We start from the raw sequence: 16159 nt of genomic DNA, 5'->3' as shown, positions 1-16159 counted from the left end.
AGAGGACTAAATCTAAGATCTATCAATCACCAAAGTATGGAACCAGAGTTCCTGGATATAAATGAAGCTTAGGAAAGGCTAGCTGCCTGAGTAAGATGGACACAGGAGACCACCATAGTGAAGATTTAGGGAGAGGATGCAGACAGTACATTTTCTGAACAGAATATGGTGTACAGACGATTAATCCTTTAGGCCTGTATCTTATTCATTCTCTGGGCTGGAAGGAAGGAAATATGCCTGGGGCAACTCAAATGTACCTGTCTGACTACAGTACTCTCAGCATTGGAAAATCCAGTCTCCTTTGCCACGGCCATTGTGGCAAAGCAAATACCACAAGCTACTCCAGTGGTACACGGAACCACTTCATTTGAGTGGTTATTGGGGGGATGAGCAAAAACTGATGACCAGTGCCCCAGAGGGTGGAAAGCTTACTCAACAAAAAAAAATGCACCTTAAGATAATCCAAGTTAAAAGCAAGGGAGGGCTGTCCTGAGCCCACTTTATTTTACACTGCTCTGATGAATCTTTTCCAGTTAATGGTTATGCTTGTTCAAAACCCTTCTGTCCTCCACTTTCTCATCTGCCAGGCAAAGATGGCAGCTGCATTCTCAGAAAAGGGAAGCTTCTTGACCCAGCCAACTGGATCAAGTCATTCTTTGTCAGTTGCTGCAATATATTAGTATGGTGTTGTCCATCAGAATGGGGACAGATTTGGATTTAATCACAGGACTCAGATCAATAAACTGATATGAAGCCTCATGTCCTGTAGAATTTACAAACCCTGGAGAGTGTGAAAAACAAGTTGTGTATTATTGCATATGGTAATGGAGCGCTCTCGTTCTTAACTTCCACAGTTAAGCTTCTTAACGTCCTGAGACATTGTGGCTCCGATGTTCATTGCATCAAGAAGGTGCACAAATAAGGAATCTGTCCTCTGGCAGGAAAGAATTGCAGGTTTGGAGTCAAATGAGGGTTCCAATGACCTCACTTTTTGTGGAGGGATGAAAGGGAACTATCTATAGCAAATTCCAATGACTGGAACAACATGCATGTTTCCTGAGGACCAAACTGTAGATGTATATGTGGATTCCCTAACATCTGAGAAAAATAATTAGGATAGTCAGGCAACCGGTGAAAACCCCTTATACCACAGAGAGGCTAAAACCATGAATGATACCGATTTATTGGTAGTGGCCTTCCCCTACACAAGCCAAAGTTCTAGTCAGTGAGACAGATCAAGGCATGAAAACAGGATTCTTTACAAGACTGTTCCCATCAAATGTGCTGCTTTTAGCTCAAGATTTCTGACAGACAGTCCCCAAAGGTTGAACAAATAGTTCTGGCCAGATACTGGCAAGATTTCTGTGTCTGGAACTCAGAGGAGTGTGGCCGTGTCTTACTGTCTTATGCTGTCCCTCGGGGAATCAATACAACAGGGGAATGGACGTCCCAGTCAAGGAAGTGATTTGTCAACACTGCTTCATAGGTATACTGCAGATAAGAATGGCTAGTTGAGATATAAACCTCACACCCCAGTAAATCCATGTGATTGACTTTATCCTTAGGTGTGAATCAAACCGTTCCAGCCCAATGTTCTTCCCAATGGCCTCTGCCATAACCCAGGAGATGATTTAGTTGGGGTTGGTCCTGCGTTGAGCAGGGGGTTGGACTAGATGACCTCCTGAGGTCCCTTCCAACTCTAATCTTCTATGATTCTAAGACCCCAAGTTCAGTTGAGGATGAAAACACTCAGCAACTCCTCTCAGGAATCTGATACAGATTACCTCTCCCCTCCAAGTTGGGAATAATCGATACTGGGGCTACTGATTCTCTCTCAACTGTCAAGCAAGACTGCTCCACCAAAACAAAAGAAGTGCTCAGGAGGATAGGGTGGGCATCAGACACTGCAGTCATTAATGTGGCGTTAGGTCGACTTATCTTTGTAGTGTAGACAAGTCCCTATAGTATCTTTTCCAGAGAAGTCTGGGGAGTGGCTAAACCAGTTCCTGAGAGACAAAGGGCAAGTTGACATCACAGCAAGATGTAAACACAGCCATTACCTGCTAAGTGGCCATTCTTTGGCAGGAAAGGGGTTCAGGCATAAAGCTACTTCTTAGCAAAGAAACAGCCTGGTGTTTCCTTCCACACACACTGCCTGTAGCCTTGCTTCCAGCTGGAAATGCGTCTCAAAGGGAAAACAGGACTATAAAAAGAAAGGGCAAACACCTCGAAGCGTTCCCTCTTCCCTCCTCTCTCTCTGTATAATTCACTGCATGAGAAGGGACAAAGGACGCAGCAATTAAACAGAAGAAGGGGTCCTAGCCTAAGAAGTTTAGCCAATAAGACTGTTGAATGTGATGAGAAAAACTTTTGCTTTGAATTTAACATAGTTTGTTAAGTTAGGCACTGGTTGTGTTTTATATTTTTCTTGTAAATATTTCTGACTTTTATGACTCATTACTTGTATTCACTTAAAATCTCTCGTGTTGTAGTTAATAAACTTGTTTTATTGTTTTATTTAATCCAGTGCGTTTAAACTGAAGTGTCTGGGAAACTCCAAGTGGGCATATTATATCATTTGAAGAAATATGGACTTTAAATGAATTTGTATTGTCCGGGAGAGGGCTAGGCAATACAGGACCTACCTTTCTGGTGAAAATGTAGGACTGGGGTATGTTGGGGTCACCCTGCAATATAACCAAGGCTGGTAAGAGCCAAGGTGTGGCTGGCTGGCTGCAGCACACACAGAGACATAGCTGAGAGTGACTTGTATGCTGCAGTCCAGACTGAAGGCTACAACAGCCAAGTATTGTAAAGGCACCCCAGGTTAGAGAGGAAAGGGTGACACAGCTACTGATTAGTCTGGATTGTACCCTGAGCATTTTACAGTGGCCTGATCCAGAATTAGAATGAGAATCAGGTCCCTTTGAAACTGCAGTTGACAGCACTACACTTGGTCAATCCAGAGAGCTTGGTTCCAATTATGCTGAAGTCAAAGTCAATGGTGCCCTACCCTAGGCACTGGACTTGGTCTAACTGGCCAATCCAGAGACTACAGTGCCACTCATATTCACCACAGAATACTGTAGCAAGTGATTCTCCAGAATCAATGGCACTGAACCATTAGCACTGGACTTAGTCAACTCAGATGAATCCAAGAACTTCACGCTAAGAGCAGAGTCAATGATCCCAGGACCTTGGATCCACTTGCACCAGGCACAAAACCATTTTGGTGAGCATAACTCCAGAATTGATGCTGGACTTCCAGATACACAGATTTGATCTACAGGGACTAAACAGTATCTTTGTCAGATGAGGTCCGAGATGCCTCTCTCATTTTTACAGGTTCAGCCAACTCCTGTGGCAGATGGGCATCCTTCTCTCCATTTCTTTTTCTTCTCTTTCTTAAGAAAAGTTGACGACCTAATTGACAAACTACAAAAATAAAAAATATAGTACCTCAAGGGCAGAAGAAAGAAAATACACTGAGGGACACATTGAGGACACTGCATGTGATCTGAGCTCATGGGACCTTTGAGGATTAGCAGGAAGTGAAGTTTGGCTGGGCTCACCCCCTTTTAACACCCTTGGAAACCCTTCCTGGACACTGCTCACTAGAAGATTCCAAGACCTTGTGACAAAGATGCTGTGATCCCCCAAGTAGGAATGTGCAGAGGGTTCTTAGAGGGAAAAAAAAAAGGAAAAAAAGGAAGGAAGGAGAGCAGTAGAATATGGACCCTGAACTTCAGAAAAGCAGACTTTGACTCCCTGAGGAAACTGATGGGCAGAATCCCTGGGAAGCTAATATGAGGGGGAAACGAGTCCAAGAGAGCTGGCTGTATTTTAAAGAAACCTTACTGAGCATGCAGGAACAAACCATCCCGATATGCAGAAGGAATTGAAAATACGGCATGATACCAGTTTGGCTTAACAGAGAAATCTTCGGTGAGCTTAAACACAAAAGGGAAGCTTATAATAAATAGAAACTTGGACAGATGACATAGGAGGAGTATAAAAATATTGCTCAAACATGCAGGAATGAAATCAGGAAGGCCAAAGCACAATTGGAGTTGCAGCTAGCAAGGTACATGAAGGGTAACCAGAAGGGCTTCTACAGGTACGTTACCAACAAGAAGGTCAGAGAAAGTGTGGGCTCCTTACTGAATGGGGGAGACAACCTAGTGACAGATGATGTGGAAAAAGATGAAGTAGTTAATGCTTTTTTTTTTTGCCTTTGTCTTCACAGACAAGGTCAGCTGCCAAACTGCTGCACTCGGCATCACAGTATGGGGAAGAGGTGAGCAGCCCTCAGTGCTGAAAGAACAGTTTCAGGACTATTTAGAAGAGCTGGACATGCACAAGTCTATGGGACTGGATGCAATGCATCCGAGGGTGCTGAGGGAGTTGGCTGATGTGATTGCAGAGCCATTGGCCATTATCTTTAAAAACTCGTGGAGATCGGGGGAGATCCTGGGTGGTTGGAAAATGGCAAATACAGTTCCCATCTTTAAAAAAGGGAAGGAGGAGGACTCGGGAAACTATGGACCAGTCAGCTTCTCAGTCCCTAGAAAAATCATGGATCAAGTACTCAACAAATCCATTTTGAAGCACTTGGAAAAGAGGAAGATGATCAGGAACAGTCAGCATGGATTCACCAAGGGCAAGTCATGCCTGACCCACCTGATAGCCTTCTATGAAGAGGTGACTGGCTCTGTGGCTGTGGGGAAAGTGGTGGATGTGATATACCTTGACTTTAGCAAAACTTTTGATACCATCTCCTACAATATTCTTGCCAGCAATTTAAAGAAGTATGTGTTGGATGAATGGATTATAAGGTGGATAGAAAGCTGGCTAGATAATCGGGCTCAAAGGGTACTGATCAATGGCTCGATGTCTAGTTGGCAGCTGATATCAAGCAAAGTGTCCCATGGGTCTGTCCTGGGGCCAGTTTTGTTCAACATATTCATTAATGATCTGGAGGATGGGGTGGATTGCACCCTCAGCAAGTTTACAGATGACACTAAGCTGGGGGAAGTAGTAGATACCCTGGAGAGTATGGACAGGATACAGAGTGACCTAGACAAATTGGAGGATTGGGCCAAAATAAATCTGATGAGGTTCAACAAGCACAAATGCAGAGTCCTGCACTTAGGACGGAAGAATCCCATGCACTGCTATAGACTGCGGATTGACTGGCTAAGCAGCAATTCTGCAGAAAAGGACCTGGAGGTTACTATGGACAAGAAGCTGGATATGGGTCAACAGTGGGTCCTTATTGCCAAGAAGGCTATAGGTACATTAGGCTGCATTAATAGGAACGTTGCCAACAGATCGAGGGAAGTGATTATTCCCCTCTATTCGGCACTGGTGAGGCCACATCTGGAGTATTGTGTCCAGTTTGGCCTCCCCCCACACTATAGAAAGGATGTGGACAAATTGGAGAGAGTCCAGTGGAGGGCAATGAAATTGATTAGGGGTATGGGGCACATGACTTATGAGGAGAGACTGAGGGAATTAGGCTTGTTTAGTCTGCAGAAGAGAAGAGTGGGGGGGGGGGGGGAATTGACAACAGCCTTTAACTATCTGAAAGAAGGTTCCAGGGAGGATGAAGCTAGGCTGTTCTCAGTGGTGGCAGACGACAGAACAAGGAGCAATGGTCTCAAGTTGCAGTGGCGGAGGTCTAGGTTGGATATTAGGAAAACCTTTTTCACTAGGACGATGGTGAAGCAGTGGACTGGGTTACCTAGGGAGGTGGTGGAATCTCCATCCTTAAAAACCTCTAAGGCCCAGCTTGAGAAAGCCCTGGCTGGGATGATTTAGTGGGGTTGGTTCAGCTTTGAGCAGGGGATTGAACTAGATGATCTCCTGTGGTTCCTTCCAACCCTAATCTTCTATAATTATACGTTTGTACGCAGATACTAAAATAAGTCACTTTTAAACTGAAATAAAAGTAAGATAAACCGAAACAAGCCATTCTTAAAGTGAAATAAGAATGTCGGCACACAAGTGCACACTTGTTTCAGTAAAACAGCTTAAAAACACATCTTTAATTAAATTGGTGGAAGTCTGTGCACAGGCACGGTCCCAGTCTTGCTCAGGGATAAAACATTACCCAGGTGTAAATCAGTAGTTGAATTCTCACCTGGCTTACTCAATGGGTGCCTGGAATTGTCCGGTCTTCCCAACGTAGACCTACTAGCCTGAGATGCCTGTAGGCTAGCCTGATAGAGGGACTCCAACTCAGAAATCTCCTGCTCTGTGTCTTGATTCCACTGTGGGTGAAACTGCTCTGGGGTCCCATTCATGTCATCTCTAACTGTTCTGTGACCAGAACGGGGTGGATTTCTCCCTGGCACAGGAAGCCATTCAGTCTTTTTACAGTCCAGATGAGAACTGTAATACCTGGTGACATTGTCCACCCAGCAGTCCACAGGTATAGAAGCACGCATGCCAGTGGCATTTCCATCATCCACCTGTCTCATGCTTCCATCTTGAGTGTGCCTTTCCTGGTAGAGTGCAGGGTCAGCTACATTCTGTCCACCTCGTCTACACAGGTCATCACTGCACAATCCAGGACTCGTAGAATTAACTAGTTGAGTGCTAAAACCCTCCATGGAAACAAACCCATCCCCAACATCCAAGGATGAATGCAACTTTTCAGAAGACCAGGTTCTGTTTTCTTGGCTTTGAGGAATTAATTGGCTGTAGCCTGAGGTTGAAAAATTGGTGAATGACTCCTGTATCAGCCTTGGAGACTTCTTGTCCTGACAGACTGCAGCAGTCCACCCTTTCTCATGTGCATCTTCTTTCTGGGAGACCCCATGCAGTCTCTGAAACTGCTCTGCTAGGGAACGAACAAGCCCCTTCGTGCTACAGGTCTCAGATTTGCAAGTCTCCACTTTGCTAAAGTCATCGTGTGGGAGCAGTAAAATTTCACGGCTGTTTGCTCTGGGATACTTATTTGCTGTCTGTAAGGGAGCCAGGGGGCACTGAAGTGACAGGGATGAAGCAGCAGAGGTCATGGGATGATAGCCCTGTACCTGATCAATTCTGGGGGGCTCTGGAGAGCTTGACAGTCTGAAGCACGAACTATGCAGACTGCTTTTACTGGGAGAGACTGCTTGCGCTGGGTGAGGAAATAGTGTAGGCAAAGACCCAGAGTTTACTGTATTCATTTTGTGCTGAGGTGAGAGAGTAGCTGTAATGTCAGGGACTTCTAGCTTGCTGCTGCTGCAGTCCCCAGGATCTTTTAGCCCTTTGACTGGGGCCCCATCAAGCTCCACCACATGGTGAGCAAAATTCTCAGTCCTTGCAGGTCTCTCGGCCAACCCACGCCCATAGGGAAAAGCGGGAACTTGGTCATCAAAATCAGCAGAAGCAGCCCGGAAGCTAGGAAAGCTCCTATTTGGAGGACTACTTGCAGGAAGGGGTAGGGAGGAAGACTCTGGATATAATGATGAATGCACTTCATGGCAGGAAGCAGGTGGGTGGAAGAAAGAACTGGACCCAAATTCCACTTGTCTGTTGGGTTCCAGTGGTACCTCCCGGCTCAGCAGTACTTGGAGCGGGCCAGTCTGTTCACTAAAATACACAGAAATGGTAACCAATTATTAGTAGCTCTCTTCTTCTTTAAAATTACCACTAAGGTGGGGACCTTGCTCCCCCCTTGATATTCACTTCAATCCACTTCTTTTCACACAAACACATATTAAAAACTTTCCACCCAAAAGAACTGTTTTTGTTAATTTGACAAATGTCTCCGTTTTATTCCTTTCCCTACCTCCCTTTTTTATTTTTTTTACTGTAACTGACCCATTTAATATAATTTATTCATTTCAAATTCTAAGTTATTTTTTATTATAAGGTTTTATTGTGAGTAATATTTTATGATTATTGTACAGCACTGTCAGCACTTTTGGTTAAGTGACATTTTAAAAATAAATTTTAAATGAAATATTACAGGCTCCCCTCCAAAATCAGTATATCTGGGAGATTTCTAGAAATGATACAAGAGAATCACGATGTTTATGATTTTAACATAAACAGACAACATTCACTGAGGTTTTATTTTCTAAAGTAATGGGGAATTACTTTGGGAAGGAAAGGAATAAACTGAAATATTTTCCCTAGTTTCCTTCTCCTCATTTCCTTTTCAGCTTTCAGTTATTTATCCAATAAATTAAAGGAGCATTTAAATGCATTACAAACTGTGCATATTTGTCTTGCATAAACTATAAACCATGCAATGTCTTGGGTCACTTCTGCATTTAATAAGCATTCTAATATGCAACCAGAAAATCACCTGAGTCCATGAGTCAGTGATATGAATAAAAATAGAGGACTGGAAACAACTCTGATAGACAGCTATTGTCCAAGTAGCTGTCAAACTGAAAATTTCCTCAGCCACTCAAAGCAGCACTTAGTGTTGGTTAGGGTAATATGCTAACCTTAATCTGGATCTGCAGAATGACATCACTGAGCAGCTAAACACTGATGCATATGTAGTTAGGATAATTATTTCTTACAGGGACAAAAGGACTATTGTGCGTCTTCAATCCTATCAGTTTGTCTCCTCATGCAGATCTAGAGAATCAGAGCTACCATGCAGAAGATCCAGCTAAGCATTCATGGGGGAGTATGACTTTAGCTTTGAGTAACAATAGACTTTGTGCTGTTTATAATGTTGATGTATATCAAAGCAAAGGCACAAAAATCAACATACAAGCATAGATTTCTCATTGGCTGCAGAGTTAAAACTCACTGCAGTAGAAACTTCTTATAATAAAATATTCTTCTAGTAGGACAGGGATTGGCCCTTATGCAATATATTTGAGTTGGTGTACAGAAAAATATGTTTAAAGATAAAATGCTTTTGTTTTTTAAATTTACTAATGCCCAAAGTCATAATTTGGTGTTTCTCCTACAACAGAGGACATTGTGGACCCCTAATTAGCACAGGCATCTGCTTTCACTGTACCTAATTCAACAGCTGCAAGAACAGAACAGAACCCTGAATTCTAGCCTTTTCAGGTACGGATTTCAGCACTGAACTCCCTGCAGTGTTTTTAAAACGGACTTTCACATGAGATTCCACCTGGGCACTGGGTCGCACAGCATGTAGTGGGGAAAGTGGTAAAAAGAAAAAAATAGGTGGAGAAGCTGCCAGGAAGCTGGGCAAGGAGCACTCCAGAATTGGGAGGGGATGGCAGAGACGAGAGGGTAGAATGGAGCTACAATTGGGAACCAGGATGGGCTGAATAAGATGTGAGAGCAGAGAATCAAATGGAGCAGACAGAATGGAGTGGAATCAAATAGAAAAGAAAAGCATCCTGGGGAGGAAAGTAGAGAGGCTGACAAGTCAGGCTAGAGGCAGCTGGGAGGCAGAGAACCTGGTTGAGGGATGGAGGTGGCATCAGGAAGAGTAGTCAGGGAACAACAGGAGAGGTGAGAGCACAAGGATGGGTTATGAATGAACCCCTTTCTCCAAGAGCTGCACCAGCGCACCAATGAAGAGGTGGACTACAAGAGAAGATGCAATGCATTTTTCACTGTTAAGAGCATTGCAGACATGTGATTGCCCTCCCCACCTACCCTTGGTAATTATTTCAAGGCATTCATTATAATAATTCTGTTTAACTGAATTGAGCCCTGAAGACATTAGCAGCTAATTTTTCTTTTTTAAAGCTTCCCACTACACCTTAAAACACATCTCTCCTTTTAACAGGTCACTTATTTATTGCATTCTCTCCCTCAGTGCACAGGTCTGTTCCATCAACAGGTCAGAATTAATTTCTAAAAGCCTCTCTTACAGACCATGTTTTGACTTGGTGACCAGAGACCTAGCCTACTAAGACCATGGATGCACTGAAGTGCACTCTCCTCTATCATGGTATGATCTGAGCATGCCAGGAGGAAGAATGCTATAGGATCTTGAGTAATCAGGGGAACGCATAGTTCACTAATTCTTTCCAAACCATGTTGCTGATAGGTGCAGCTCAGATCTGGTCTGCTGTGATATACTTGGGGACTACCTTGTAGATTGGATCATGGTGCCCCCCTGCGATGGGTGGCAGGTTGGTGGCGGCGGCGGCTGCTGCGATGGCTGTTGCTGCATGCGATCCTGGAGGCTCCGTGCTTTTCGGATACTGATTTGTAGCTTCTTATCGACTAAGGCTCTGCTGTGAGTGCTAGAGCTGGCATCATGCATGGCAAGTCTTAGTTTAGCTAAAATGCAAAAGAAAACATAGCAGAAACAAAAAACAGAAAAAAAAAGACTAAAATAGAAAAAAGAAAAAGAAGATGTCGCAAGAACACAAAACATGGACCATGCAAATGCTGCCACAGATAAGTTTGCAAGGACGCTTTCGTTTCCATCAATGCACATTCAGGTTAGCCATGTGTCCAAACAGGTTAACTGAAACTAAACACTCACAATGAGTCAAAAGAAAAATCTAGTTTTTAGCCAAACCCGTCCTCCCCCTAACATGGGGTGGGTCTTTCTCCAGCCCTCACACAAATGCTTTTTCATTCTTACTCTTCCGTCTATACAACTCCTTATTCTCATATCATGGTCCTTGTATGTGCAATGTCGGGATTGGAAATCTAGGGCATAGCCAGCTGGGATGCAGGCTAATGAGCTTTCATGAGGGCTGTATGTTGTCCCTCATTTTGTAATGCAGAAAAGCCAATTTCTCTAAACATATTTTTGCCTTTGCAAATCCATGGTACTAACCACTCTGTTTGCAATCTTACTAACCAGCAAGTGGGGAATGGAGGGTAGGGTGGGATAGCCAGCCAGTCAAATTATAAAATATCGAAACAAAAACAATGCAGTAGCACATAACTCCCATAATTCACAGCACACATTTAGCCCTTCAAAATCTTGATGCCACCTCTTCCTCCTGAGATGTGAATAAGTATAGCATAGTTCATTCCTTTTTTGTTGGTGACAGGACAGTGATCTTCTCTCACGCTCCTTTCCTACAAGCTGTACTGGCAGGCTTAGGGCTTAAAGCCCTTTGCAAATTGGTCTCTTGATTGGGAAAATTGCTTACTGGGTATAGGAATGCTGGAGAGGAAGTCACCTAACAGGTTCCTGCTGAAATGCACCAGTTAGCAACAAGAGGGACAAACTAACATCCCAGGGTTCTTACTGCCATTGCACTAAAGACAACAGCCCAGAGGGAGTCAGGGTGGTGGAGGGGAATGAGACTAAAATCCAGAAACGATGATGTGTAGAAAGATGGAGGTACTAGCTCCAAGCACACTAGTAGAGACCAGCACACTCCCCATTTTCCCACCTGAGAATTTCAGGTGACTCGTCAGTAAATTTTACAGACCTGTTCCGTGATATTAGTAAATTGTCAAAAGCGCGGTAGCTCAGGCAATTAGAGTTACTTACATATAGCTTCGTTACAGAGAGCAAAAGCTGCAGCACAATCTCCCTTCTGTTCCTGATGCAGCGACTCTTCAAAGATTGAGTCTGCTTCCTGCATGGACCTCTCAAAGCCATCTCTCCTCCCTGTAATGGGCAGCACTCTTCATTTCATTTCCATTCTTTTTTTAGTTTCTTTTTTACCCTCCCTCCCATTTGTGAGTACAAAATCCTTTGATGGAGGAGTCATTTGTAGCAGCTATTCTGTAGAGGCTGTACCTTTCCCAGATTCTCATTTCCTCCTTTAAAGGGTATCATTTTGGTGAGAGGCACTGGGGGACTGCATGAGTCACAAACCTCTGAGAATGGGTGTGAACACATCCTTCAATTAACATAACAGTCAGGACCAGGTGATCACAAGCATTCTACCTAGGATTAAAGTAGTATAAACCCACTCAGGAGTTTTGCACTGCGTGAATGGAGGGGCTTTTGCTGTAGATTGTTTTGGGTAAAAGTAAATGTGTGCACACACATGCGTGTGAGCATGTACATAAACAGGGAGACAGGCAAAGGCAAAAAGCAAGAAAGCCAAGCAGTAGCCTGTGAGCACAGTGTGGCCCTAGAAAAAGCTAGAGAGTGTGCTTTTGGGACTGGTTTTGGCTAAACAGGCTTGGGATTGTAGGCTAAGACACTACTCCTTTGTTCTTGGTTCCTGCTGTGTTCAGAAAAGCAGGACTTTGTACATTCCTTGTAAATAAACAAGATAGCATTAAAGAAAATACCAGACTCCGTCAATTTCTACTGTCCCCCCAGGGTCCCAACATTTGACTAGCCACTCAGATAAAAAAGGAGCAATAGTATCTACTGCAACATTTCATCTTGGAGAGAGTGAAAGAGCAACTGGAACCTGCTCTTCAGGTCACATGAACAACAAGTGTTGAGAATGGTGTGAATCAAATTCTGCTCTCAGGGCTTGTCTACAGCAGAAAGTTGCACTGGTTTAACATACGATGTGATTTTAAATGGATTTAGTTGTCTTGGTCTAAAAGAAGATCTGGATGCTCTTATTTCAGTTTATTTACATCAATTAAGAATCAATTTATCCTGAACCAAAATAAGCCACACTTGAACTGAAATAAGAGTGTCTAATACAGAGGATTTAACTAAGAATTTTCCCATCAACCTAGTGCTGTCTACACAGGAACGGAGGGTCAGCTTACCAATGTTGCTCAGGTGTGGGGATTTTTCACACCTCTGACTGACAGTTAAACCATCCTAAATTTCTAGTGTAAAAGAGGCCCTAGTAATCGGTCTTTGACAAATTGTTACTCTGGAGAGCAGAGTGGTCAGTTTAAAGCACTTCCTCGTGTAGAGGGCCATTTTTTGCAGTCAGGTGTCCAGGCCACTGCCAATTACTGGGAGGGATTAGCAATTATTCTCCTTGTTGCACTGAGCTAGTTCTGCATTTAGCAGAAAACTCAGAATAACTAAGGCAGCCAGGAGCGAGGGTAGAAACAATCATAGAATCATAGTGGAGGATGAGGTGGATTGCACCCTCAGCAAGTTTGCAGATGATACTAAACTGGGGGGGGGGGGGAGGTAGATATGCTGGAGCGCAGGAATAGGATACAGAGTGACCTAGAAAAATTAGAGGATTAGGCCAAAAGAAATCTGATGGGGTTCAACAAGGACAAGTGCAGAGTCCTGCACTTAGGAGAAAGAATCCGTGCACTGCTACAGACTTGGGACCAATTGGCTAAGCAGCAGTTCTGCAGAAAAGAACCTGGGAGCTACTATGGACAAGAAGCTGGATATGAGTCAGCAGTGGGCCCTTATTGCCAAGAACGCTAGCGCCATATTGGGCTGTATTAGTAGAAGCATTGTCAGCAGATCAAGGGAAATGATTGTTCTCCTCTATTTGGCACTGGTGAAGCCACATTTGGAGTATTGTGTCCAGTTTTGGGCCCCCACTACTGGAAGTATATGGACAAATTGGAAAGAGTCCAGTGGAGAGCAACAAAAATGATTAGGGGGCTGGAGCACATGACTTATGAGGAGAGGCTGAGGGAACTTGGCTTGTTTAGTCTTCAGAAGAGAAGAATGAGGGGGGATTTGATAGCAGCTTTTAACTACCTGAAGGGGGGATCCAGGAAAGATGGAGCTAGGCTGTTCTCAGGGGTGGCAGATGACAGAACAAGGAGCAATGTTCTCTAGTTGCAGTGGTGGAGGTCTAAGTTAGATATTAGGAAAACCTTTTTCACTAGGAGGTTGGTGAAGAACTGGAATGGGTTACTTGGGGGAGGGAGGGAATCTCCATCCTTAGAGGTTTTTAAGGTGCAGCTTGACAAAGCTCTCGCTGGGATGTTTTAGTTAGGGTTGGTCCCGCTTTGAGCAGGGGGTTGGACTAGATGACCTCCTGAGGTTTCTTGCAACCCTAAGCATCTATGATTCTATGAAATGGGTACAACAGCCTCTTCCCCACAAATACACTCAGTGTACGCGCACACAGACCCCCATAAGCAGCTGCAGGAATGCTGAAGCCCAATAGTCCTGAGGCCTTAAGAGAAGAAGAAAGAGCAGAACACATGGGGACGGATCTGAGAACAGGTGGAGAAGACTCACAAATTCTTTTTGAACAACTTCAAAAAAAGGGGGAAAAAAAAAAAAAAGAAGGGTGATAAACCCTGAAAATGTAAGAAAATAGGCGAGCTCAAGAGAAACTAGATGCCCTGGCCTAAGGACAATAGGTCTAGTGCCATTTATTAGAACAGTCTAAAAATTGCTCAGGAAAATGTATCAGCAGAAGCATAAATCTGCTCATTTGTCCTTTATCATGATGACAGCTAATTATAAAAATTAATATTTCACTCAACCAAAAAAATAAAGGTTCTTTGATGTGGGTAATATACAATTCATTTACACATACACTTCTTATTTTAAGAACTCCAGAGAAATCTTATAAATGAACATGTGCTGCACATGAAGGAGGAGTTAGGTAGATCAGTATGTCAATATAGCAGCAGCATCACAGTTAAAACATGAAGCCTTTAAGGTTCAGCCTCCTTTGCATGGGTAAAGCCATTTACTTGAAAGGTCAGGAACATTCTGGAGTCTTGTGAATAAGCAAGCCATGAATTCATAGAGGACCATAGGAACCACCCAAGATGAAAGCAGATTTAGGAGCCCTCTAGCCTCATTAGCTCCCATGCCAGGGGCTATGACCCCTAAGTATGGGTAGTACTCTATGCTGTTCAAAATGCCTTTCTAGTCTGCCTTGTATTTTCTAAACATGGAAATACTAAACAGCTGGATGTTTCTAACAATGTGCTTAGTGGGGCATTACCTAGGGTCAGATTGAGACTATTCCCAGTGACTCCGTCAACTGACATTTTTTTTCTGGAGGATGCAGCCTTGTGTTCTAGAACCTGAGTTTTAATTTTTTTTAGAAGTTAAATCAGTAGCACTTGGGGCTGTGAACACACACTTAAAAATATTAATCAATCGTAACTGATGCACTGATGCCTGCCTGACTCTGTAGAGAGTCTGAGAAGATAGATCAGAGAGCTGTGAATTGCCACATTCATTTCACGGGGTCATTAACAAAGTTTAATGACAACAATTTAGAGGTCAACATTGATAACTATAGCACTATTGATCAAAATGCAAGAACGGAGAAGCACAAGCACTGTAAAGATCTCCTGCAAGTGGAGATGTCTACACTACAGGAACTATAGTTACACAACTATGGCATCCTCCCTGTGCCTGATAAGATCTATAGTGTAGATGTGGCTTACAGCAACAGAAAAGGTTATTTCCGTCACTGTAGGGACACCACCTTTCTGAATGAGAACAATGAGAATCCTGTAGCACCTTAAAGACTAACAAATTTCTGCAAGCATAAGCTTTCGTGGGCTGCAACCCACTTCGTCAGATGCAGCCCACAAAAGCTTATGCCCGCAGAAATTTGTTAGTCGTTAGTTTTTAAGGTGATACAGGACTCTCGTTTTTGCTGTATACAGACTAACACAGCTACCCCTCTGGAACCTTTCTGAGTGAGGATATCCTTCTGCCAACCTAACTGCATCTACACCAGGAGTTAGGTCAGCATGGCTACTGCACTCAGCTATATCATAGTTACCAATCTAAATTTTAAGCGTAGGTCAGGCCTTATTTTGGTGTGTCTCAGAGTTTGGTGATTGGTGTTTGGGCAGAATACAATTAGGGTTTGTTTGTTTTTTTCAAATTAGATTCCTGGGCATTACAAGTTCAGCGCTCTCTTCCTGTTTCCCACATGCCTGATAAATTCAGAGATTGTCTTCTGTCTCACTGACTGGAGAAAGTTATTGAGTAATAGAAAAATTGTAATAGGGGAAGAAAAAGCAAGAGACTCTTAATAGAAAAATAAAAGACCAAAAACACCTTCCCCACCTCCTACATGTGCAACACACACTGTACTCCAAACCTACGCAATACCCTCCCATGCCAGCCACATCCAGTTCAATCTGCAAGAGTTACCCTGGTTCTGCAGCTCATCTAGGTCCATGAACCTGCTGGGACGGGGGTTAAAGCCCATTGCTGCCTCCAGTTCCTTTTCCCGTTTCCTGCGTAGCTCCTGTTCCTGTGCCCTCCTTGCCACTTCCTCCTGTAACTCATCCAGTTCGCTCTTTGATGGGACAGGCATTTCTCCACCTTCAAACACCAACCAAAGACAGCAGTGGGTACTTTCAGTGAGTATCCCATTCCCAACATGTATACTTTTCTATATCAGCAGCTCAGCTTGTTTCA

The 16159-nt window shown here is 43.6% G+C and overlaps 1 protein-coding gene across 11 annotated transcripts in view; it reads right to left on the bottom strand.

Annotated features, from left to right (window-relative positions):
- The window catches only part of USP54 (ubiquitin specific peptidase 54), a 181717-nt gene that overhangs the window by 9183 nt on the left and 156375 nt on the right, over positions 1–16159 (bottom strand). For 7 of the 11 annotated variants that reach the window (XM_067537876.1, XM_067537909.1, XM_067537919.1 and 4 more), the window contains 4 exons: positions 15890–16063; positions 11402–11521; positions 10032–10224; positions 6143–7581 (listed from right to left, as the gene is read on the bottom strand). In XM_067537876.1, coding sequence (XP_067393977.1) covers positions 6143–7581; positions 10032–10224; positions 11402–11521; positions 15890–16063 — 1926 coding nt within the window. Of the gene's footprint in view, positions 1–6142; positions 7582–10031; positions 10225–11401; positions 11522–15889; positions 16064–16159 lie in introns of those variants that run through there. The other 4 variants (XM_067537928.1, XM_067537936.1, XM_067537954.1 and 1 more) reach the window with 4 other exon arrangements.

This window comes from Emydura macquarii, unplaced genomic scaffold, assembly GCF_026122565.2.
Source record: "Emydura macquarii macquarii isolate MOO-44397 ecotype Brisbane River unplaced genomic scaffold, CSIRO-AGI_Emac_v2 contig_67, whole genome shotgun sequence".
In the NCBI taxonomy this organism is placed as follows: Eukaryota; Metazoa; Chordata; order Testudines; family Chelidae; genus Emydura; species Emydura macquarii.
Note: the sequence above shows the minus strand (reverse complement) of the source record. Positions and strands in the feature narration are given on the sequence as shown.